This window comes from Pyrgilauda ruficollis, unplaced genomic scaffold (assembly GCF_017590135.1).
Source record: "Pyrgilauda ruficollis isolate IOZ18807 unplaced genomic scaffold, ASM1759013v1 scaffold31, whole genome shotgun sequence".
Classification (NCBI taxonomy): domain Eukaryota; kingdom Metazoa; phylum Chordata; class Aves; order Passeriformes; family Passeridae; genus Pyrgilauda; species Pyrgilauda ruficollis.
Window position 1 is genome coordinate 6,178,026 of NW_024524489.1, and position 26,287 is coordinate 6,204,312.

General features: G+C 38.9%; 2 protein-coding genes across 9 annotated transcripts in view; both read right to left on the reverse strand.

Annotated features, from left to right (window-relative positions):
- The window catches only part of TASP1 (taspase 1), a 78,422-nt gene extending 76,675 nt beyond the window's left edge, over positions 1–1,747 (reverse strand). For all 4 annotated transcript variants that reach the window (XM_041474130.1, XM_041474128.1, XM_041474126.1 and 1 more), the window contains exon 1: positions 1,684–1,747. The gene's annotated coding sequence lies outside the window, so the exon portion shown is untranslated. The remainder of the gene's footprint in view (positions 1–1,683) is intronic.
- Positions 1,748–11,111: 9,364 nt separating this feature from the next.
- ESF1 (ESF1 nucleolar pre-rRNA processing protein homolog) overlaps positions 11,112–26,287 on the reverse strand; it is a 28,862-nt gene continuing 13,686 nt past the window's right edge. For all 5 annotated transcript variants that reach the window (XM_041474088.1, XM_041474087.1, XM_041474089.1 and 2 more), the window contains 6 exons: positions 25,680–25,841; positions 18,954–19,075; positions 17,671–17,761; positions 12,967–13,034; positions 12,156–12,302; positions 11,112–12,004 (listed from right to left, as the gene is read on the reverse strand). In XM_041474088.1, the coding sequence (XP_041330022.1) occupies positions 11,705–12,004; positions 12,156–12,302; positions 12,967–13,034; positions 17,671–17,761; positions 18,954–19,075; positions 25,680–25,841 (890 nt within the window). In that variant the 3' untranslated portion in view covers positions 11,112–11,704. The remainder of the gene's footprint in view (positions 12,005–12,155; positions 12,303–12,966; positions 13,035–17,670; positions 17,762–18,953; positions 19,076–25,679; positions 25,842–26,287) is intronic.

Below are 26,287 nucleotides of genomic sequence, written 5' to 3' on the forward strand. Positions count from 1 at the left end.
CTAAGAAGGTAAAACAGAGACATTCCACACACCGAATTACTTAAGTGAAAAGCATGTAGTGCTAATGCAGAAATGGAAAAAACCTCCGTAATATATTAAGATAACTTACATATTAAGAACTAGATGAATTTTAAGGTCCCTTCCAATCCAAACCATTCTCTGACTCTCCAGCTCTATATTCCATAGTATAACACTATTCTATAGTATAACATCTATCACCCCTACCATCTCAAAAAGGACTTTGTAACCCAAGAACACTGGAAGGTGAACAGAAGTGGAAAAATGAGATCTTTAATGCATAAGACTTAAACCACTGACTCTTCAAATGCTATATGGCTTCCTCCAGCAATTAAATACCACTCCATTTAAATGGCCCAAAGTATGTAAATGATGTTTAGCAAGTTCTGTTCTGCCACAGAATAAACCAGCTAGTTGCCATAACTATTCTTTTGCTAAGAAGAATCAGCTCAGCTCTGGAGGAATTTATTTATTCACCATAATTTCTTCCTAAATACTAAACATACCTAGTAATCTTCATACACTTATACATTAAGTTTTCAAAATTAAATATGAACTTATTGTTACAATTATATATGTCCTGATACAAAATGAAAGGCCACTACAATACATAGGTCCTACAGAGAGAAAGTGTTTATGGATTATATCCAATTGTAATGGTCACTTGAAAAAATTTCAGAGCTAAGATTAAAGTATTCATCACTATATTTACTTGCTTTTTACCAATAATAGTAAAGATGGCTCCAGCAACCATTGGTCCTCTTTCTTGCATCTTGCTACACTCTACAGAAAGTCACTCCTGCAACAAGGGCACAGCAGAGACTTCAGCAAAGAGACAGAGGAGCAAGTAAGGAATTTAAACTCTCCCAGGAATGGAAGAAATAGCATGGCAGTAGGGAAAGCAATAACGATGATAAAATAACTTTTGAAAATTAAGATGGAGATGTCACTTGAAGGCTTACTAACAGTGTAACAGCGGGCTGAAAATCCTAACAAGGCCTTTGCATGGAGCTGGGTCTAAGGATGTGTTTATTACTAAAGAGAAGATACAGGCAATCTCTCTCTCTCTCTCTCTCTCGTCTGCTTCTGTTTGTAACTCTTCCTCCACACCAATTCAATTTTCTCAAACACCTCCCATCTCAAACTGCTCTTCAAGTCCTCTTACATTTCATTCACAAACCTGCTGCTTCCACTTGTTAAGCTCCCACTGGACCCAACCTTTCCCTTCCAAGCCTCTTCCAGCATTTCTCAGTTCTCCCTCCCGGGCTGTCATACTTCCACCACTCTTGCCATCATTCCTCCTTGCTACCCATTTCCTGCTCCCCATCTGCACAGCGGCAGGAACGGTGGAAGAGCACACAACAGAACAGCAACCCAAACGATCTGACCAGAAGAGCGGATGCCCTGACCGCGCCGCACAGGTAACCCTGACTCCGGAACACAAGCACGCGCGAGGGCCGGGGCGAGGCAGCCCCTCCCGCTCGGGGGACGCCGTGGAACGGCCGGGAGAGCACGGCGGGCCGGGCCGGGCCGGGATCCGCTCCCGCGCCTCCATCCCCATCCCGGCGCGCGCCCCTCCCGCCGCCCAGCCCGTGACGTCACGCGGGCCCGCGGCCGGTGACGTAGCGGCGGGTCGGGGCAGCCCCGCGGAGGCGCCGCACTCACCCTGCACCGCCGCCATCCGGGACCGCCCGCTCGCCCGCCCGTTGCCTCGGTGAGCGGGAGGCGTCCCGCCCCCGGGCCGCGCCCATTGGCCGGGCCGCGCCCCGCGGCCGGAAGTGGCAGCAGTGTTGATTGGCGTTCCGCTGGGCCAATGGCGTGCGGGGCGGGCATGGCGGGGCCTGGCCCGGGACGGCGCTCCCCGCTCCGCTCCGCTCCGGTCCGCTCACGATCGGCGCCAGGCACGGCCTCCGGGCAAAGCAGCACGGCCCCACAGGCGGCATCTGTGTGTCAAGGGGGTGGATAGCAACCCCCGGTGTTGTTACCGTGAGCCCCAGGGTAATATACATATATCTCATATCAATATGTGTATATATCGTATCGGTATATAATCAATATACATATCATAGAATATGTAATGTACCTCTATATGCAATATACATGTATATCATATATATGTAATATATATCATATATACAAATATATTGTATATAAATAATATATATAAATATATATAAATATATTGTATATAAATATACAATATGGAATATATGTATTATATAAATATATAAATATCATATCAATACACATATTTCTATCAATATGCAGATACAGTCTATCAATATACATATCTATCATCCAATATGCAATACATTTATATATCAACATACAGTGTTGATATATATCATGCAATATGCAATATACATATATTAATAAGCAATGTACATATGTATTATATCACTACACATATACATAACACAGTATGCACTATATAATACAATATACAATATATACATATCGATATGTAGGATGCATATATATCTACACATCTGACTTCTGACAGCTGCTCAAAACTAACCATATTGATTAAAAATACATATATTTCATAGTAGACTTGCTAGGAAATTCTCGCAACAGGCAGATATTTTTCATCCTTCTGCTTCAATGAGCATTTAGCTATTGTGTTCTGCTAGAGATAATAAGTTTTTCTTAATTTCTGTCCACTTTGTTGTAGAGGTGATGTAGAAAACACATTGTTTACTGAAGCTGCCTTCCCAGCATCAGGGACAGCTGTATATGAATCCCATTTCCATGATACCTTCTCTGATGGTCACTATTATCATTCCTGGGAAGCAGCTGTGTAGTGTGAGACACTTCATTATCCCAGTCCACATGATCCACTGTTCCCAAAGTGCCTCCACACTTCCAGCTCATTGCTCCTCCTCTTTGTAGAACCATGAAATGAGCCCAGATGTCCTTATAGATTTACTTATATTGTAATTTTATTTTAGCTGACACCTCAAATTCTCATTTGCAAAGCTCAGCCTTTTAAAATTGAAACTCTAAAGCTTTTATTACATCAAAACAACGTTGTTCTGTTTGCAGAATTCACTTAATCTCTTGCTCAACATGAGAAGTGAAAGGATATATATTACACAAAAGATTATCCTGACCCCTCTAGATGAAGTAGATTTTAACTCAGTTTTGTTTTCCTAGGAGTATGCTCAGTGTGTAGCTATTACACTGGTTCCTGCAACAGTGGACAGCATCATTCATTCTCTGCAAACAAGCTGTCAGAAAATCACCTGCTTCCGCCAAACTACAATTTTTGAAAATAAAATTTCTATGGTACCTCTCTGGCAATTAACTCATTCACTACTAATAAAAGGTGTCTTTCCAAATAAACTGCTGTTGCCTGGCAGCCAGAGGCTGGGAATGTCAAAGCAAGGCCGGGCCAGAGGGTCTGAGTGAGCAGCTGCTTTGTCTCACTCTGCCCTTGCATTTGAAAATTAAGATAGAGATGCCACTTAAACACTAATTACGAGCGTACCTTCAGACTGACAATCCTAATTAGGACTTTGAATATATTTGTGTCTCAGAATATATTTATTTTTACATATGGTTGGCTTATCTCAATAACTTCATAACATTTCCTCCTCATCAGGTTAATTTGATCAAACCACTTCCATCTCAAAATATTATTAATGTCCATTTACATTTAATTTAGAAAACTGCTGCTTCCACTTTGTAAGATCACACTGGACCCATCCTTTCACTTTCAAACTTCTAGTATTTATCAGTTCTCCTTCCTGGCTGTCATATGTTCATCAGTCCTGATCTTGACCCTCCTTGGGTCAAGGAGGTCATAGAGTTTGCTGTTCTACATCTGTATAGCTAATGAAACAGTAGTGGAGGAATACACAGTAACGTGACTCCTGAAGAACATGAACAAAAATTATGTAAGGACTTGAGGGTGCTGGTGTATGAGAGGCTGGACATGACGTGGCAATGTGCTCTGGCAGCCCAGAAAGCAGCCCTGTTCCAGGCTGCATGCAAAGCCCTGTGGGCAGCAGGGGACAGAGGGGATTCTGCTCCTCTGCCCCACTCTGGTGTGAGCGCACCTGCGGGCTGTGTCCAGATCTGGGGTGGCCAGCACAGGATGGACACAGAGCTGTTGGAGTGAGGCCAGAAGCCACCAAGACAATCAGAGGAATGGAGCGGCTTTCCTTAAGGAAAGACTGAGAGATTTGGGGTTGTTCAGCCCAGAGAAGAGCAGGCTCAGGGGTGACCTAACTGTGGCCTTCAGTACCTGAAGGGTGCCTACAAGAAAGATGGTGAAGGACTATTCGCTAGAGCATGGAGTGACAGGACAAGGGGGAACGGCTTCAGACTGAGAGAGAGTTGGTTCAGATTCGATATTAAGAGGAAGTTCCAAGCTGTGAAGGTGGTGAGGCCCTGGCACAGGTTGCCCAACAAAGTTGCGGATGCCCCATCCCTGGAAGTGTTCAAGCCCAGACTGGATGGAGCTCTGACCAACCTGGTCTCCTTCAACCTGGAAGCTGCCCAAAGCCCTGACTGCACTGCAAAAGTAACTCTGAATGCTGAGCAGGCGCCGGAACAAACACAAACACACGCCAGGCTCACACGGAGGCAGCAGGAGCCGCTCAGCCGCTCGCAGCTCCCTCCATCCCGGGGGACGCAGCAGCAGGGGCTCGCCCACCGGACTTAAGATTGTAAAGGGAATTTTGACAAATTCTATTTCTGCAGCACTTTCTATAGGACTTCCTAATAACACCAGTTTCATTCTGGCCCGTGACGTCACCCACAGCAGCCCGTAACGTCACGCAGAGCCTGCGCGGGGCCGCCTCATGGCGCTGCCGTCAGGGCCCTGAGCTGCCCCGTGGGCTGCGGGCTTTGTCCTCAAATGGCAGCCAGCGGGAGCTCGCCATTTTGACAAACTGTATTTTTGCAGCACTTACCATAGGACTTCCTAATAACACCAATTTCATTCTGGCCCGTGACGTCACCTGCAGCGGCCTGTGACATCACCCGGAGAGCCTGAGCGTGGGCCGCCTCATGGCGCTGCCGTCAGGGCCCTGAGCTGCTCTGTGGGCAGTGGGCTTCATTCCCAGCTGGTGGGAGCTCGCCCGCCAGACTTAAGATTTTAAAGGGAATTTTGACAAATTCTATTTCTGCAGCACTTACCATAGGACTTGCTAATAACACCAATTTCATTCTGGTCTGTGATGTCACCCAAGCAGCTTGTGATGTCACACGGAGAGCCTGCGCATGGGCTGCCTCATGGAGCTGCCCCGTGGGCCGCGGGTTTCATCCCCAGCCGGCCACCGGTGGGAGTTTGCCTGCCAGACTTGAGTTTTTAAAGGGAATTTTGACAAATTCTATTTCTGCAGCACTTACCATAGGACTTCCTAGTAACACCAATCTCATTCACTAGCCGGAATCCATTTTGCTTACGCTTCTTGCCGTCATCAAGAGAAGTGTATTTGCTTTCATGTTTTAACCTGAACACAGGTTATACTGTGTATTAAATATTAGCAGGAACATTCACTGCACTGGTGAGAACCACACAAAGAATCGTAGAACCATGGAATGGTTTGCTCTGGATGGAGCTTTTAAAGAACATCTAATCCAAACCCCCCTGCTGTGGATAGGGACATCTGGAAACTAACTTTTTCACCCCCAGACTTTATTCCATCTCCACCACATCCTAATTGCCTTACACAGGATCTCCCCCAGGAATTCAGAAGGCTCCTTCCTGGCATGCCTAACAGTCACAGAAAACCTTTCTATGGCTTTTTTCCCAATAAAAATGTGCTTCCACTTTTGTATCATTGACTTCTTTTTTCAAAGACCAGCCTTACATTTTTTTAACAATGCAAAATATGTCAGGAACAAATGCAAGTCTTTTTCAACGCAAGTTTTTGGCACACAAAACTATGTGGCTTTTGGAGAGCAGCTTTTGTCTTCCACATTACCAGGTGCTTCCTATTCTGTTGGACAAAACTACAAGGAAATAACATGCACTCCACAAACCCTCAGGAAATCTTTGGCTTTCTTTCACAGATTTTAACCTGAGGTCCAAATCCAAGTTGCGAGTTGCTTTGTTGCCTTTTTTTTTTTTTTTGGTTTTATTTCAAGCCTTTGTTATTCTTGACAGCACTGAACCGAACCAAGGAGATTCCTCAAAGTGCTTTTTTCTTCTCAGATGGCAATAGCTACATTCGAGGTAGGCAGACTGATTTGAGAGAAAAGGAGGATGTTGTTTAAAAAAAGAGGACTTTAACATGATATTGGCTTTCACATGATATATATTCGTTTTTGCACTGATCAAAAGTATTCCGATATAATTTTTATTTAGCTGTTTGTCAGTATAACAAAATCTTTAAGTACGTACTGCATAGTTTATAGAGATACTAGTGGGGTGAATATACTATATTATAGGCCTTAGCTGAACACTAGGTGTTAAAATACCTCTATGTAACCAAACAAATGGTGTAAGGTGATCATGGTGTTCCCCTTTCCATTGACTGAATCCTCCAAGTGATGAGATAACCATGACACAAACCAGAGCACCACAATCGGAGAACACCATGTTAAATTTAAGGAGGACATACTAAATCCTTACCAGAGGATGTGAGACAGCAGGATGGAGACACAAGAAGAAATAAAATATATTGACCTGACACCCAGGATATCATGCAGATAAGCCAGAGTGTGAAGAAGCCAAACAAAGGAGCTCCTAAAACATCAGAAAGGTCTCAAGAATGTTTAAATAATGTATGAAACACATGAATATGCATGTACCTCAGCAATGTAACCATATGAAGATAACACTGTCAGGATGTACCCTTGTGTTCTTTGGCTGTCTGCCAGGAGCACCCCAGAGCTGGACTTTTGTCTCTTATTTCATCCTTTATTGAACTTTACAAAAATTCTTTATCTTGATCTCTTCTTTTCACAGTGTTGTGGAAGTGTTGCAATGCACTTGCCTTCTGGCTGCAGCCCTTCTTCAATGCACAGCATTGGCCACCACCAAGGCAGCTTTGATTTGACCTTTAGCGTTCACCTCTCTGTCCTGTGTAAGGTCTATGCACCCTCTGCCTCCCATTTTCCCTTTCTGTGTCCAGCTGTTACATCTGTGGCCAAGAAAGGCAATTTCTGTCTCACTCCTTCTCCTGACTCTCAGCTACACATATTTTGAGTCGACCTGGCTGTCAAATCTCCTTGAAGTTGGCAATGAATGAAATTACAAAGGTAGGGCTGTCATACTGATAGATAGACAATATCAGAGCCCTTCATTCTTTAGGGGGGAAGCTAAAGCTTGTGTCAATGTTTGGTCCTATACCATTTTCCAGAACTGCATTTCAAATCCAAATGTCTGTTTTCACTTGTTTTTTGATGCCTTTACTTAACTTGCCCTCTGCTGTTGGTGACAGTTTTCAAACTGGCCAAATATTTCTTGGGGTTTTTTTCCTGTTTTCTGGTCCTTACTCTTATGTAGATTTGTGTTGCTACTCCAATAAAAAGGTGATCTCATTCTGTAAATCGTTCCTCAGCATCCAGGTTTGGAGTGAAAGGTTTTCTTTATTCCTTTTACAAAGATTCCAGCTGTGTTTTAAAGCCTGGAGGTTGGGGGGTTTTTCCGATTTCTTATTGAATATTTTAGATTTCTTCTTGCGCTTTGTCTTTTGAAACACACTCTACTGCTTTTACTTCCTAATATGATAAAAAGCTTATCTGCTCCTTTAATTTATTCTGGGTAAAATTGCCTATTGAAGTCCTTAGACTTCAGTGAGGTTTCACAAAACATGTTCCAGGCAAGAAATACCTGAACCTTGGGGACTTCACCTCAAACTTAAGGATAGCCAACTGGACAGAAGCCAAAAAGTCCCACCTAAACAATTTACTAGAAAAAGAAGACAACAAAGGAAATAATCTCTTTTGTGAGGTGTTTTATCAGGAGCAAGAGCCTCTTGCCCTGGCTTGGTTTTTTTCTGTAAAGAGCTTTGCTATTTTGCCTTTTATTAAAACTTTTCTGTTTCCAGCACTGCCACAGAAGCCATCCTGCTGATTTTATGCCATCTGAGGTGGCTGAGCTATCTCAGGTGTGATATAGATCTCCAAGAGCTTATAAAGATCTGGCTTGAGGAGATCATTATATCACCCATCTGCCCCAGTTGTCCTTTCCCTGCTTCCTTGTCCCAGAAATACAAAAGGAGGAAGGTCTAAGTGCACTGGGCAGGATTTCAATGCAAAGCCAAGGGATTTGTGCAGTGCCAAGGAGCTCATAGGACACAGTCCAGGAGCATTTGCCCATGAATTTGTAATGGGGTGTATATGAGGATGGGCAAGGAGCAGGGCTTGCCAGTGGGGCTCACTGGTGGCTACAAGCAATGCTGTTCAAATCTCAGCCGTGTTGCACTGCTGAAAGACAGAGCTGGAACAGTCCTGAGCAGGGATTACTCATATGTTAGTGATGAGAGGGATAGAAAGTAGTAATGACCTTAGGTGACGTTCATCTAGACTGGGTCCAGAGCCCAGACAAAAATATTCCCATTTATAATGCTGGATGTTAAGGACAGAAAACTTCAGAACAGACCTTTCTGCCACTTTGTCTTGCTTCTTACAGGAATGCAGCAACATAGTCCTCTACATTAAAAGGTCCATTTTTATATTCAGTTACAGTTTTTAAAGTATTCCAGGAATGAATGAAAATTACTGTGCCATCAGAAGTACCAGTGTTGTTTTTTTTTATCACAGCTACAAAACCTGACTAAGGCATTTAACATGATTTAAGACAAATGCAAAGCAAACTAATTGCTCTAGTTCTTTTAAATATAGATCATATATAACATAAGTTTCTAAGATCTTCTTTAGAAAACCCACTTTATTTTGGTTGTTTGCTTTATTTGCTAAAAAAGTATGTGATAGCAAAACTTACTGTTATTTTTGGATACTATCAATATATGAAAAGGACAAAAAACCAACTTGGTATTAATTGGAAATAATACATTTAATTTTTAGATTGGAGGAATGATTGAAAACATACATGGCTCTTCATCTCTTGTTGTCTGATCTTCCTCAGTTTATCAATAAATCAAACCCTCTTGTCATTTCCCCTTGTAATATTAGAGCTTTAAAGGCCTGGCTTACATTCAGCATGAGCTCTGCTTGTTGCCAACTTGGAGACAAATTACTTTATAACAGACCTCCATAAGTTGCTGGAAAAATTATTTGTCTCACTTTTAACAGTGCTGGTTTTTAATGTGTTATTTTACTTCACTGCCTTCACTTTTGCTGGTTACATGACATCTAGTGAAAGTGAAAAGTAAAATCATATCTTAAAGTTGAGAGGTTGAAACTTCTAGATTCTACTTTCATGTTTAAAAAAATTAAATGGTCAAAACCATCATCTGTTTTGTTTACACCCAGGCACATGGATTACAGGAATTCTAGATTCTTACCAGATTTTCAATATATGCTTCTGCTGCAGACACAGAAAGCATGTCAGATTTTGCTCACATGGATCTGGAGTCATGGAGATTAGATGATGTGATTTGAATTATTAATTAGCAATTAAACCTTGTTTTTAAGGGTAAAAAGAGGTTTTAGAGCTAATCATTTTATCAACAATCAAAAAAATTCTCTTCTAAGGTGCATGCTAGGACAGGTCCTGAAGTTCTCCAGTTCTTCCCAGCTAAGATGCCCCCTCAGCACACAGTAACTTGAGAACAAAACCAAGAACAAAGTAACGTGATTACATAAAATGATCATACATTAAGCATTTACAGGGTACTCAATACACATTACTGTACAACAAAATAATTATTTCAACCAATAATCAAAATCACTATGAAGTCTGCCTTCACCTTTCCATGCATTTTGTCTTGCTATGACATCCAAGTAGAGGCAAGGCTTCCTAACAGGACAAAGTAGCCAGCATATGTCCATGTGACAACACAACATAATTTATACCATCTAATTTCAATAAGAAATCATCGCAATTTGTAACTTCTAAATTTTATAATTTAAAAAAATTATAAAATTTATATTTTTATATAAAATTAGATTTTTCAAATGACTCATCCAGCAAAGTTTATGTCAAGGACAGAGACATTTCAGGAGTACAGAAGTGAGTCACTCAGCATGTCTGGGCAATCTTCGGGAGCAAGATCCACTGATTCCACGTTGATTTCCAGCTATAAAAGCACCAAGCTGAAAGGCACTAATAACACAGAAGTGTTTGGTAGAACTCAGCAGGGTTAGAGGATTCAAGAGACAGTGCAGTTTGTTGTTGCCTTTCATTTCCCAACAAATCTATTTTCCATATAAATTACTAAACAAAATTATGGGAGACTCTCTATGGACCCAGTAATAAAACATAGTAACTCTGAAGATATTCAAATGTTTATGAAGAGTAATGACATTTAAAACACTCTCAGTCTGCAAGTGTTCCATAGGCACATCATTGCAAAGCACTCTTGTAAAATCTATTTCCACCTGTATTTGTGTATTATGTTCCTTAATACATTTGGCTGTTTTGGTCACTCTACAGCCTCCCATCTGCTAATCCAGCTCTCTTATCTCCTTTACATACTGAGATAAATTTACTTAATAAAAACACTGGCTTTGATTATTAATAGTTTTAACCTCTGATTTCATAGAAGTCTTTGGTTAATTAGTAGAACATTTTAGAAACTAAAAATGTCTTTAAAATGGAAAATTACCTTTCAGCTCCTTGTTTCTAAAGTTTTCAGTCTTTCTTGTAATGCCATGTTGTATTTCCATTATAGCTGATACAGCAAACCTTTAAAAAAATCCCAACACCCCAACTCACACCAAACCTTAATCAATGGCCACACTCCAGGGAAGAGTGATCATTTTCTGCATACTGTATTCTCCCTGCACCTTTGTCACCAACACTAACATGGTCAAACAACGTTTTCTAAAATTGTGTCATCTAGATCTGCCTTGAATTTTTTTCATTCCCCCCTGCCCCTTTTTTTAACACTTGCAACACTGGAAGACTAAGTATCATATTAATGGAAATGTAATAACAATAGCAAAAAGTTTATTTTGATGTAATTTCATTTAGGCGTGAAAGGAAAAAGCACAGCTAGTACCCAAAATTCTTTTGGGCCAATTTAAAATATTTATTTCCAAAGTATGTTAATGAAACACTTCTAAATGGCAATATTTCCATGAATTAGTTCTATGACCTTCAAGTATTTAAAAGAGAAACAAATAAAGCATTTATGCAATCTTTTAAAAATCGACAAAAAACTTGTATACAAAATTTCTTCCATTTCTAGTTATATTGTTACCTTCTTTATCAGGACAGGTATGTTTTACAGACTTCTGTGGGATTAAAAACTTTAAAACCACTTAGTTTCAAGCCTCTGCAGAATGGTTTTTATTATTTATAGATAAACCCATAATTATGATGTTTTTAGCCATCTTCAGCGCTTCTATGATTTTTAAGAGATAACATGATACAAAACAAACCATCCCAAGACCATAATTTCCTTACATATGTGCAAAACAGTATTTGTTGTGGCAAAAGAAAAGAGTGATTATTACTCTGAACATTTCACCAACATAGTTAAATGAATTTTCAGGACATTTCAGGTGGACAGGAGTTAGAGCAGGCCACAGTAACTTGAACAGATGTCTCCAGTGAGCAAGGCTTGGACTAAAGTAAAGGCTGAGTAAAATCAAAGTTCAGTTATTTTAATTTCTGCTTTTTCCGTGCCTGAAACTCTTCGGTTTTATTTTTGACAGACTTTATTAGCATTGACAGGGCAGGATCTATGGCTTTCTTGGCAACCTCTCCTTTCTTTGCCATCTTGTTCTCCAGGCCCTTGTTTGCCTCCTTAAGATCTTGCTCCTTTTCTTCTCTTCGGCGAGCTTTCTCTTCCAGGATCTTTTCTACTGCTTTTGTCTTTTTGAAATTTGGATCTGAAGGATCCAAATTAAACAGGGGAGAAGTAAACATGGCTTGGAATCTTGTATCAGCAACATTAACCTGAAGGGAGTAAAGAAGCATTTATTTTAGGTAAACTTTTCCCATGACAGCAAAGCTTTTAAGCCCAACAAAACATGAACTGCTTCAGAAGTCACAGCTCAAGAGATCCCTGGAACTGCTCCAGTCACAAAGTCAAGAACTACACAATTACCTGGAAGTCATCTTCTAATAATTCTTTCCTTTTCATAAGAAGTTTCTTTTTCTTTTTGCTCAAATTCTGTTGTTCTACAATCTTTTTATAATTAAAATGTTTTCTGGTGTCATCCTCATCATCCATCATCAGTAGGGCCATTTCAGCCTGTTACAAAATAAGAAAGTCCATGTATACAGTGAAACTTTTCTATGAAAAAATTCAGCATCTCATTAATAAAACCTACATTTATTTAAATAAGTTGAAATGGGGTCATCAGGGCAGTATTATTTCATCCATAAAAAACATTCTTTTAACATTTTGAGGTGTAGTATTAATACAAATTATTTCCTTCTTATTAGATACAAAATGAATGCAAATATGCACATTCAATTTTCAAACACAGTAATAATCTCAGCTAAAAACTGTACACCTCAGCTTAGAAATAACTAATGGATACAATTTAATACTGATATTCATATAGCAAAATAAAAACTAACACATCTGGAGTTACGTAATTCCTTTAGTTAACTTGTTCTGAGAAAGGATGAAAAGAAAACACAAAATAGCAAATAATCTTCAAGGACAAAAATACACAGGACAAGGTTAGAACTCATAAATGTTTCATACAATACTGATGTTAAAAAAAATAAAAATTTGGCACTGCCCAACACACAAACTTCTTCTTGGTAGTTTTTGTTCCAAAAGCTCTCAATATTAAAATTGTATAGTTTTATTCTACTGCCGTCCTATGAAATTCTGCAGTTCCACTCACAAACACATACCAAATACTTGCAGAATTCGTGCAATGCAACATTTTACATCACTTTACCTTCTGTTTTTCAACTTCGTCTTCATCTTCTGAGGTACTTTCTACTGATTCTGGCTTCTTCTTTAAACCTAAGTGCATGAACATGGCATGAACAGATTTATCCAAGCTTATGCATGAGAGCATAATTTACCTATAGCTAGAACTTCTAAGTACATCTCATTTTCTTACACTCAGTATTTGAATGTCAGATGTGGAAAAAGGCTGCAAAGTTAAGAAAAACCAAGAAGACTTAAAGCAGTAAAAAAGCACTGAATAGTTGTTCAGTTTAAGGAGGCAGCCACATTCAAATGGCATAAATAAGTCAAACCCATGGTTTTACTGTATTTTTCATAGAGCAGTAGAGAGAAGTATCACAATAGTGCAGGCAAACCCATGACATCACACCACTCCCAGAGCATTTTCTAGTGGAAATTAAAATATGATTGACTCTGCTCAGACTCAATGTTGTTCTGAGGAAGATCCCCTACTCCCTTAGCATTCAGATACACAGTGCTGATAATGACAGACATAATGAACAGTAACAGCAGAAGACATTAGTCAAACCTCACTTCTAATGAAAACAGACCTGTTTATAAATCCTACAAAATCAAATTATTCTCTTTGGAATGTCTGTAGATCTTGATCAAGAAAAAGCAGGAAAAGCAGAAGGTTTCCTGACCTGAACCACACACTCTGACCTTTGAGCTTGGAATGACATACCCAGGCAATTTACTGCAGTCCACTGGGAGTACTCTTAAGGAAGATATTTGGCTTCATTTTGTTAGGACAGGTTTGTACTCTGACTAGAAATACAGACATGCCAGACACATGTCAAGTTATATCACTAAGGATACTGTGGAAGAGGACGTATTTCTTGAGAAAGGTTTTTTTTCTGCCTTGACTATTCCCTTGACTATTTCCACATGGATTCCAAACTGGAAATGGATTTCCAGAAGAAACAAACCACCACCACAAAAAAATAAACTATCCCGATGCACATCATCAGCTGAAAAACTAAACTATTGATTTAGTAGTTCCAGAAAATGTGCAGGAAAAGTAGATTCAGATATGATATTGTTACCTAAACTACATATTTTAAGTTAATGTGTAGAAGGGAGAAGTAAATGACTTCTGTAGGCCTTCACCAACTATGGAATCTTTCTGTCTTTCAGAAGTGGCTAAACTACAGAAAAGGTGCACAGAGATAAAACTGGAGACAATTATATGAGAAGTTAGATCAATAAATTTCTTTTCTTTCTACACATTTCCCAAAGGTAAGTCATTCAAGTCACCTTCCCTCCTCTTTCATTCTATGGGGAATCACAGAAGTGATCCTTATGCCTTCAGAGTATTCTGTGGCTGCAGATGGGGCTGAGCAAGGAGTTGGTATCAAACTGAGCTCTTCTCCATGAAAATAAATAAATTAGTAAACCCTTTATTTCTTACTTTGACACTATGCAGCTAGTAAAACCCAGCTTTTTAGGCAACCAGGGACCTAAAATCACCCTTGGGACTCAAAAATTTTTATCATACTGAAAATGGTTCTGCTTGAAAATTCACAAATGCATCATTTTTGTGTATTATTAACATACTTCTGCTACAGTCCCTCTTCCCACATACATTCTGCTAGCCCCACCATACACACTTGTTGCACACTTATTGCTATCCCTTGGATTTTTCCTAGCACTTCATCCCCACTGCCAACTTTCAGTCAGATTTGTCCCACCTACAGCAGAAGATACTTCAGTGTGACCTAGAACTAACTGGTAGCTGCCACCAGCCAGTGTAAGAAGTGTCCAGTTTCTGCTGTAATTCCCACTCAAGCTGCCATTCGACTCTTTCTCAGCTCAAGAATTTTGTTTCAAAATTAACTTTGCACATCAACAACTTTCCAGCTGACAGTAAAAGCTAATCATACCTTTGGGACTTCAGACACAGAAACTGACCCCAAATCAAAAACTCCTCTCACAAGACCTCTGCCTTATTCAGAAATTTGAGTCAGTCTCAAAAGCCTTGCAAAGACACATGGTAAATCAATCTTTTCATCTACTTTATCTTTCAAGTACAAGTTCCACAACTATACTCTGATTTTCTCGTTAAGCTCTTAGGTCCTTGCACTCATACTGCTCCCTTCCAGCTTTAAAGAGCCATCAGTATCTGCATACATCATAAATTATATCATGAGAAGGCATCTAATGGTTTGGAACTAATAGGAGTTACAATAATGTGTGGAGAATTCCTCAAAGGTTCAAGAGAAACTATGTTTAATAGTCTAATATGTTCTGAAACTGTTCAGTGATCCCCAAAAGCAGGACTTTGCTCTCATGTTAATAAGCAATTACACTATTTAGCCATTAATTTTTCAACAGTTTAAGCTAAAAGAGTAATTTTGTCTCACTTTTCTAAGGTCCCACAGAAGCTGATGCAGTAGCAGTGAAACTGGCCAAGCCAAACCCAAGTCTTACAAGGCTTTTTAAAACAGCATGGGCATCAGTGTAAAATGAAAGTGACAATTTTTTTTTTCTCTTGACAATATGAAACTAGAGTCAAGCTTCTAGAATGGATCATCAAGGCTCATGTATCTGCAGCATCTGATCTGTGGTACTATTAAAAAGTTACTTGAAAACTGTGCAAAGCAAGTACTACCACGAACCCCAGACAGACAGCTTTTGGGCACAGCAGACACAAAGAATTTCTTCTACCTTGCCTCTCCCAAGGTGAAGCACCCACAGTGTAAGAATCATTTCCTGCTTATCAGGAACACAGACATACCTGAGAAACACATGCTTCAGGTGGACTACCCATAAATTCCAGTTTTCCCTGCACAGCACTCAGAGTTTTTAGGCCCTTGGTCTAGCACCTCCCTACACTCTTGCTTCCTTTCAATTGCCTCAGCTTGACAGAAACTGAGCTACACAGGACCCATGCATGTTACGGCCAACAAATGAATCCAGCACTACTGCATCCTCAGTTTCTGCACTCGTCCACATAAATCTGCAAATAAACCCTGTCATATGCTTTTCCAGCATAATCTAAAATAATCTGACAGTCAATTTAAGGGTGAAATTTCAATCTTCCAGGGGAATTGTGGAAGGCTTGTGAAAAATGATGGTCATTTAAGTTGCCTGTACCCTAAATACAAAGTTGGCAGAATTACAGCCAAGTTCAAAGATGACTGTAACCCATTCTCCCTCACTGGATAAGTTGTGCTTAAAAGCAACCCCAGCTATGAGACAGAGGCTGTTCTGGGTAAACTTGGTGAATGCCAAAGCTGTGCTGTGTAATTACCATTAAAATATAAACTGGCTCACAGCCAGCCACTGTGTTGTCCCTTTAGAACTTCTCCAGGGCTAACCACGTCCTGGTTTTCTCCTGTATCTCAGTAATTATCAGTAATCTTGAAGACAAAAGCTTCACTTTCTTAACTTTTATGTGTATTTAACTATCCTCAAAGACTCCACAAACATTAAAGTCTATTCTCCATGTTATGGACAAGGTTTAAAAATGTGCAGATAAGCTCATTCTCTGCCGAGCCCCTTGAGGACACAACTTCTCACAGAATTCAGAAGAAAACATTTGTTTCAGAGATTTCACAGAGAACATCACACATCACATGAGAGTACCTAGGTAATCTTGGTATTAAAGAACAATTAAACAATTTGGTGGAAGGAATGGTTATCTTTACAATTAATTACTTCAACCTATACACAAGCCACCCAGAAAGCATGGCAGAAAACAGCACTGCATGACACTTTGGATTGTGGTGTATTTTTTTTAAACCTGGACAAGACTCACTCTACTGTTGTATATTTCAGATTATTAAGTACAAAATCATCCAGATTTGGGGGGTTAGTTATTTATTTTATCCTAGGGTAGACATTAACATTCAGGACGGAAGCCTGTGCTGGCAAGTATAAAACTTAAAGTAACTTACCCTTTTAAAATGGAACTTGGATCTGCACTACTATGCTCAAAAAACCAACCAAACAACAGACTGGCAGTATGAGTAAATCAGTTCCTATCTTCTTTATGTCTGTTTCCTTCTTTTGTTTTTATGTCATTTTTCTTCTTTTAATATACAGAAATATGAGCCACCCTTAGGATCTGGCTCCCAAAAGTATGGAACATCAGAAACTTACCTTTATTGATTTTACTCAGCAAAATCACTCAAAATAAATTTGCTGTTACCATGGCAAAAACTAATTTAAACATCAGAATAAAAAGCTTGTAAAAAAGGTATCTTAAACATCTAAACTGAGCAAGTTATTTTCTAAAATATTACATTTCACTATTGGGGTTTCTAAGAAACCAAGAGTACTCCAGTAAAAACCTGCATCAGACTAAGAGAAAAGTGATTTCTTCTCAAAGACAACTTTGTTTATGATGCAAAAACATTTGGCATTTTTGTAATTGACCCAAGCTTCAAAGGGACCCATACATGGCTCTTCCTAAATAAAAAGATTTCAAAAGCAATGGAGTTCTTTTCTCTAGAATACTTAGGGGAGCAGTTTGTTTTTAACAGCCATCCCCAGGAACTGCATAACTAATGGTCTCTGGTGAAAGCCAAGAGAATATTCCATACCATTCCATGTGTTACAATACACATAATTTTACAGTAATAGCAATTTTAGGCAAATAACACCTACTTCATTTGATTCTGAACATTCTATTTTAGAATTCATAATTTAGAATTCATTACTCTAGAAGTTGCCTGTCTTGACTGACCTGTTTTCTCAAATTCTTCAGCAAAATAAGGGTCATTGAGATCCACATCAGGTGGAAGTTCATCTTCACTCTCTTCTCTCTCAGCAGCAGCCTGTAACAAAGCACAAATGTTGATTATTTTAATCAACATTTGATTATTTGAACACAGTATTTCAATCAATCAACTATTTAAGTTTCGCTGGAATGAGATGTTCTGTTGGTAGCTATGAAGATGAAAACAGAAATACTGTACATGGAACATCAAAAAACCAGAGCACAGTAGAAACTGATAGTAAAGACAAATTGACAATTTCAACCCTCTTTCATACATTTTATTAGGCATATCCCCAAACTGTGATGCATCAGACAACCATTCCAACAAAATTACAGGATCAGCACTATTATGTCCTTACTTTATGCTCCACAAAAGCTATGCCTTGGGACAAATTTGAATAAGAAAGTTCATTTTGTGCTGCAGATTTCAAAAAGCTGGAGTTCAGCTTTAAAATAACATATTTTCTTACTGGTAGTAGTGTGTCATACACCTTGCTCCTTGGCTTAATTTATCAAACTGGACAAGGTTGTTAAGCTACAAAAAGTTGCTCTGCTACTGAACAGTGCTGCTTGCTCCATTTTGAGCTCTTATCAACTGGAAGAAGTTACTCATCACGCACCAGTTAAAATTTACTGACATGCACAGAGTAACTCAAGGTGTAGAGTTTACTCTTAGAAGTGTAATTCAGCAATGTGAGTTACACTGGGAGTAATTTAAGACTTTAGAGAACCTAGATTCTGCATGCCACGTGGTTATTTTTTCTTTTGTAATTTAAAATTTGAATGTTCTTTGCAGCTATTAATTCTTTCCTATTACAAGTGTGAGAAACAAGTCTGTATTATTTTAGCCCCAAAATTTCCAAATTACCATTGTCATAACAACTACAATTATCATTGTCATAACAACTTTGAATTGATATACACACAGTAGCAAAAAGACCGCTTCTAATGCATTAAAAATGCAAATTAAAGCCAATTATTATTATGACTAATTTATCTTTACAGGAGCACAAGTAGATAAAAGATGTTTTGTGTAAGCACATGTATGGTCAGCAGTATGCTGAATATCCTTTTCCTCTGTAGGTTTGTTGAAGTACTCCCAGTACTTCCACATGAGTGACCACTGTATATTCTAACCTTAAAATAGCACTGGCAGCTGGATAATTTATTTTGTTTATCTGAAACAAACATTAACAACAAATAAGAAAACAAATAACAATTCCTCCTCAAATGGCCAATATAAACATTACCTTTCTCTTTTTCTTAAGAATTCTTTTTTCTTTCTTCTTCTCTAGATATTTTTGCCATGGAGTCAGGTTATCCTTTCCCTCCAACCTGTTTTTGACCATTTCTTCAGCAGTTTCTTTGAGGCCTAGGAAAAAAGCCATAGTAAATTTAAAAAATGTGATGAATCTGAATTTTTTTTTTAATAAACTGTTTTCTCCTTTCCAAAAGAGTTATCTAGCTTTTATTCAACAAGTCTGTGCAAACAATATAAATATTGCTTAAAAACCCATCTTTTTACAACGAAGATTGCTTTACAGGATGTGTTTTTCCAAATAAAACATTCCTTCAGTAAAAATTGTACAAGAGTCAGAAGAAGCATTTGCTGTGTGGTATCTGATCCCCAAAACTCCTGCTGTTCCTCAGAAAGGTCTCCTCTGCAGACATTCAACTGTGCAGTTTACAGATGCCAGAATGAGTAGTAACACAATAAAACCCACAGACATACACAGAGCCCTTATGTTTAATGTACCACACCATCATTAGTTAAGATTCTGAATTAATCACGTTGCTGAAGCTTTGCCTCTGTGACAATACTCTGACAATGCTGTAGGATCTCTGTTGAACACTGTATTTTTTGTTCTAGAAAAGTCAACCCCATAGACGTGCAACACCTCTGGCTCTTAATGATTCTGGCCTAACAGGATCAGACAGCTGAGTTTGGATGTGTGAATTAGGTTTACATTAAATTCCATAATTTAGCACAGACATCCACTGTTTCCATGCCCAGCACTTTAATCTGCATAGACAAGTGTGTCCTAACCTTTAAGCTTTTTGCAAATAGAACAGAATGAAGTTTTCTATAAATATGCATCATTAGAGTATTGACTGATGTAAGAACATCACCTTAAAAATAAATCCATTAAATATCTGAAGCATTCCTATGTAGTAGAATAAGTAGAATACTTAAATTCAGAATATGCACTTAACTTACAAGCAACCTTCTAGTTTTGGTAAAAAGTTCCATACACATCAAGAATATTTTTCTAAAATTCATTGCATCACAGGGCACTTGGATGTTATGAAGATGAAAACTGATTTCAGATGCACCTCATAAACATTCAGCCCACTCTTCAGAAGATGGGCACTTGCAAAAACAAAATTTCATTATATAAGGAGATTACAGGACTTAATTGTCTTGCAGTACCCTGGAGCACAATTCATTGGAAGAAACGGAATCAACTTCCCTGGTAGGAGGTAACAGCCTGGGCAATGAAGTATTTTTCTCCTACCTGCAATTCCTTTCTTCATTCACTAAAACTTTTTTTTAACTTTGTAACAAATCAGTCAGATATCCTACAGGTAACATTGTCTCCCACAAAGTGACTGAATTTTCTTGGGAGTTTGTAGGAATCCTCTTTCTGCTTGGCTCTCCAGGCCTGATACTGTCTCTTCCCGAGTCCTACTTCCAGTGGTCTCTCTTCAGCATCCTCTTCTGCCACACCAGCCCAGCCCTGACCTAACTACAGTCTCCCAGCCCTCATCCCAGTTTTATTGCTCAGAAATCATACTCAGACCCCTCCAGATGTCTTAGACTAGATCCCATTCTTTCTCCCAGATTTCTCAGTTGCCAAGTCCCCATTCTTCATCATTCCTTCCAGCTCTCCTCAGTATGGAGGAACTGAAAACAATGATCATGGTGGAATAAATAGGGCAGCTTTCACAGACAGTACTAGCTGTCCCCAGAAGAGCAGGCAGAACATTTTTCTGAAAAAATGCAAACACTAATCCCTGCTTTTGTGTTCACTGACACTCCAAACATCATTCCAAGGCTGGGGAGCTGGTTACAACTTGTCTGAAATACCAAGTGTGGACAAGATCTAAAATATTGTTAAAGCACAGAATCATAGGAGGAAAAGAGTGGAGCAAAAACATGATAAAGGATCCTTGTACTACTCTGGAAAGGTGCCAGAATGAACAGTAAGTGGCAAACTGTTACAGTCACAAAAATTGGGTACTTAACCAGCAAACAAATCAAAGCCATGATAAAGGAAGGATTTTGCAGATTGACTAAAAACATGCCATTAAGAAACTCTCTTACAACAAGAGAACAAGAACAAATATTTAGTTGTCTTCAAAGTCCATGAAAGCAGAGTCATCAGCTTCCTTGAAACCGAACCACTATAACTTTGAATACTTTGTAATATTTTTATGGGAAAAATTACTGGTCAGGTAACAACCTTGCAGATTCTCTTTGAAGATACAGAATTAAAAAAAAATATATGCCACATCTCCAGCAAAAGAGAGACCCAAAATCTGAAAGGAAGTTACAATATTTCTGATTTATTTGCCTGGAAAATTGAATCATTTGATCCATCTGGCACTGAAGAACTTGGAGGAAAATCCAGCCCTTTCTTGTGGTATTTGGCAGTCTCATGAAAGGAATTAGAGTTTCTCCACAGATTAGAATGGCTTAGAAACTACTGTCCAGACCACTTCCCGAGAATAAGAGTGTATTTAAGTGGTCAAAAGGATTTTGATTCCAGAAGGGGGAAGGAATTGTCTACTTTAGGTAGAAATATTAGCTGGCCATAGAAAGGTTTAACTTATATACCCTTATTGATATATATATTTTTTTAGAATTAATGAACCAATATTTTTATTTAATCTTCACAAAAGAGCGCAAGAGAGGAAAAATGTCATCTCTATTAGCATGCAAGAAAACCATACTTCAGCTAAAGGATTAAACATGGTGTAAATACTACAGCAAACCTAAGCACACTTCTCTTCACACGGGTGGGACAGCAAGGGATGGGTGCAGGCAGAATTTTTACTTCTCCAAACACTCAGTTCTGAAAACTTACGGAAGTTTAACAGCCTGCAATTGTCACTGCTATTAGAGGGTAGAAAGACAAATTTCTGTTCTCAGGAAACCTAAACAAGCAAGTTCATCCTGTGTGTAATGCCTCACCAGAAAAATGAAACACCTTGTTGCAGGTTGAAAGGAACAGCAAATAGAAGTACTCTGATAACATTAGAACTTGTCACCCCCAAAGATAAAATATTTCAAGTCAACCAAGCTTTCCTAAGCAGTAAGTGTGCCTGTGAGAAGCCACCACACGTAGCACTGTTAGGTGTGAGCCCCCACACAGCTCAGCACGTGCTGCAGAGCTGAGGCCACTCCAGGAAGGGGACACAGACCCAGATGGAGATAAAATATTTCCTACAAGACTTTCTGTGCTCAACATCATCTTTAACTGTACAGTTGGGCTTTACTACGCACTTTACAGACACCACAGCCTTCTATTCTACTTCTGACCAAAACAAATTTGAAATTTTGCTCTAAGCCTAGCTAAATATTTACATCTCCTTCTTCCCAAAGGAAAAGTTTTTAAGTTCAAAAAACACCCCCAAAAACTTGGCTGAATATCATCAAGAAAATGCAGTTGTGGTCTTCTCTCTTTTCACTTTTAAGGGGAGCTTTGGGAGCTGGATAAGGATTCATAGCAATTGTTGCTTAAATCAGATATGATTAAGAAAACAGATGGATGCTTGAATATAACACTGATTTTGTGCCTAGAAGAAACAGACCAAAGAGAGTTGGAACTACATCTAATTTATTTTTGCTGGCACTGTGGTTTATTTAAAACTATTATGATTCAAGAATAACTGAATCATTGACAAAGTATGCTTTCTATAACCATGTGTAAATAACTGTGCCAAAACTCAAAATTTTAAATTAATTCAAATATCTGTCTTTCAACTGAAAAACTTCCTAGATTTAACTGTTGTAATTCTTCCATGTATTAAACATTTGGACAGGAAAAAGATTTTGCAATAAGTCAAGCACATTAAGCAGAACTTGATAATAAAAATATTTCAACAGACATAAACTAGTTCTGAAAAAAAATTAAGGAGTCTTCAGAGAATTCAACAAAAACTATTTTTGAATGCCCAGAATGCTCCAACTAAACATAAATGACTTTGAAATTTAAAAGAGCACATTTGTTCAAGAAAAAATAACATAACAACTATCCTCCCTCCCATAAGGAAGTATAGCCTCAAGCATGCATAAATTGCCAGAGCTATAAACTACTGTTCAGCATGTGCAGCCTATGCTCCATGACACAAAAAACATATATAAAAGAGTATCCCCTGCAGGTGTGCAGAACCTCTTCTCCAAATGCTGCCTGAAATAAGTAAGGGCTGAATTTTTGACTCAAAAGCAAAATTAAGACACCCATTTTCCCTTTTACAACTTGTGTTTTGGACAAAACTGTGTTGCAGAGGTCAATGGCCAGAAGTGGCACTGCTGCCCTTGTGAAGGGGAACAGTCTCTAACAAAGGCAAGAGAACACTTCTATGATTTCCAGAACCTCTGCTCTTCAATAAACCTCTAATTTTTCAGGGTAAGAAATGAGGAAATGTTAACATATACTGTAAAATTACAGTTGCTAAATTAATATCAAATATTATAAACTATCCATGTAAAATTCATTGTGCACACATGCACATTGAACCTAAAATTGTACGAACAAACATGACCCTGTGCATGGACATCCAGCTACATTTAGACAAAATCAGTCAAATTAATCAAGATAGAGGGGTTTTGTTTGGTTGTTTGGGTTTTTTTTACCATCCCTCCCTGAAAAGAGTTAAGGACATAGCAAAAGTCCTAGGAATCCTACAAGAAGGTGCAGTAGGGAAGGGGTTGGACTAGGTGTATGTTACAAATCCAATTTGCTGAAGTCAAGTTCCATTGCAAAGAAACAGAGAGTCCATGCATCATGGAACTGGATTCCATCTCTACTACAGTTAATACTCCATTGCCACTAAATGTGAATGCAATTTACTCGTAATATGCAAGGTACAGTCTCAAGGACAGCCTCTCAGAGAAGTTCTTGTTCTCTCAGGGCAAGCAAGGCTAAAGAGTTTCCTTTGGTCTCCCTTAAAACGATTTTCCATCTCCTAAAATGAATGGTTTGCTCTAGATTCCTGAATATGTTACCACATTAAGTTGCTCAAACTTTTTTTTTAATTTGCAGGACTTCTTTCACACAATGTGCAAAATTCTTTGAAAAACAGAATGCATAATAAACAAAAAAACCTCCAAATGTGTTTTCCAAAACCAACACAAAGAATAGTTACTTCAACAACTACATACAAACATTTATAAATACAAAACACACTCCTAGCAGCAACTGATTCACCTGTGGTTTCCACCTTCACTCTGAAAGGAGGCAACAACAAATCTCTGTAGAAGTCTTATAGAGCTACCTATCTATGAGAACTCCTTGGCCTTGAATGCTCAGTGACACAATGAATTAACTACTGAGTGAGCACCATCGTGAATGCAAGTACTGACATGCTGTGGACAGACGGAGTATGACACTGTGTCAGTGAGCACTCGTCCTGGTTGCAGGATACATGCTTTCTCAAAGAGGTTTTGACAGAATTCATGCCAGAAATCACTGGAATTATAAAAGCATGATTGAAAGCACAGAATTTTTAATGCCCTTGGATACTTTTGAGTACAGGTCTGATGAAGAAACAGGAATAAAATTGTTCCATTCAGTTTAGTCCATTTCTGTGAACTGCTACAGACCAGAATATTTCAAACCGAGCAGAACTATTCAGCAGAAGTTACCTGAGTCACAACTCAGAATAATATTTGTATAAATCATATCATTAGATATGCATTCCTAGCTGGGACTAACCCATCAGCAGTGAAGGGCCTGGATTCTGGCATGTGTCTGGTCTTGCTAAATGCAGTAACAGAACAGGGCTGTGTCCTGACATGGGCTGCAGTCCCACAGCTGCTGCACCTTGCTGCTCCCAAGAAGGGAATGTCATACTTCCCTAGTCTTTCAGCTGCCCATTTAACCCTCTGAACATTTGCCTGACATGCTAACTCGCTGGAAAATATCCAGATTTTTTCTTTTCCAGAGTAGCTCTGTTATTTTAGCAAACAAAATTAGGCTTGCAGAGACCTACCAAGTGTGAGGGCTGGTACAGACAGTCAGAATGAGCTGTGGGCCAGGACCAGGGTGATGCCACAGTGCAAACCTTTCCTCTGTGGATGTAGTGATCTGTTAAACTGGCTCATTCCACCTCACACAATGCATTCAGTCTGAGTGTTTTTTTGTCACAAAGGAAAAAGAGAAGTAGACACTCACATTTGGCTCTCCAGATGAGTTGTGCTGGATGCTGCATGCTGAAGTTACCTTTCACTGATTTCCAGATGTCAATCTGGATGTCACTGCTCCCCAACCATTCCTGGTACCTTGCTTTCTCCCAGAGCACTTTCACTGGAAGGTCAGACTTCTTCCTCTTTGCTCCTCCAAATCTTTAGCCTTATGCAAGCAACACTTCCAAACCACTCTCCTATAATTATACACTATGTTTCCAAATCATACTGATTTTCATTTTTAGAAGTGTAAGTATGTTTTATGACTCTATAGCAAACACATGAATTCTACTTAAAAACGTCTATAAAGTGATAATTGAAAAAACAAGTACAAAAAACCCTGGCAAAAAATGATCTATAAAGAGAAACTTACAGCAGAGGAACTGAGTTCAGTCATGTTATTTTTTCTATTTCCCTCACTGTAAACAATCTGGATTTCAATTTATGGGGGGGAAAAAAGGGGTTGTTTCTCCTACTATAAATTCAGCACCTTACACTATATCCCTGTCAGCAGACCCATACTACATATCTGCCAAGGCAGGAAAAGAAAAAAAATACACCCTACCTGGAACCCATTTAATCTCCATTCCTATATCCTTTTCTTCCTGTTTTTTCTCTTTTTCTTGGATACTTTGCAAAAGTTCTCTGTATTTGGCAATTTGCTCTTCATCATCTTTTTGGCTTTTCCTCGGCCTGTCATCTTCCATTTCATGAGCTACATCACCATCTAGGAGGAGAGAGCAAAGTTATCTCAGAGAGCTTCATGAAAATGAGCAACTGAAGTTAATCTTTGTGAAATAAACCTAAGACACACACGTTATTTCCAGAAGATATTATAAAATATTTTCATCTATTATTACCCCACAGAGTAGCCAGTTGAAGAATTCCCTTATTTAGATGAAATAAAATAGTATCTGAAAAGACAAAAAATTTGTCCTGTAAAAGAAATCACTCACTGAACACACATCACCCACTGTATTTTAGAATTACTACTTTTAGATTCCCTTCCAGCAGAGTAGAATGTAAATCTCCAAAACCAGCCCTTCCAGCCCTTTGTGTAGATGGGCATTGCCTCTGCTAACTTTCAGTAAACTGGGACCTCCCTGATTATCCAGGACTGCCCAAAAATGATGGAAAGTGGCTAAGAGCCACATACGATATCTGCCAGCTCCC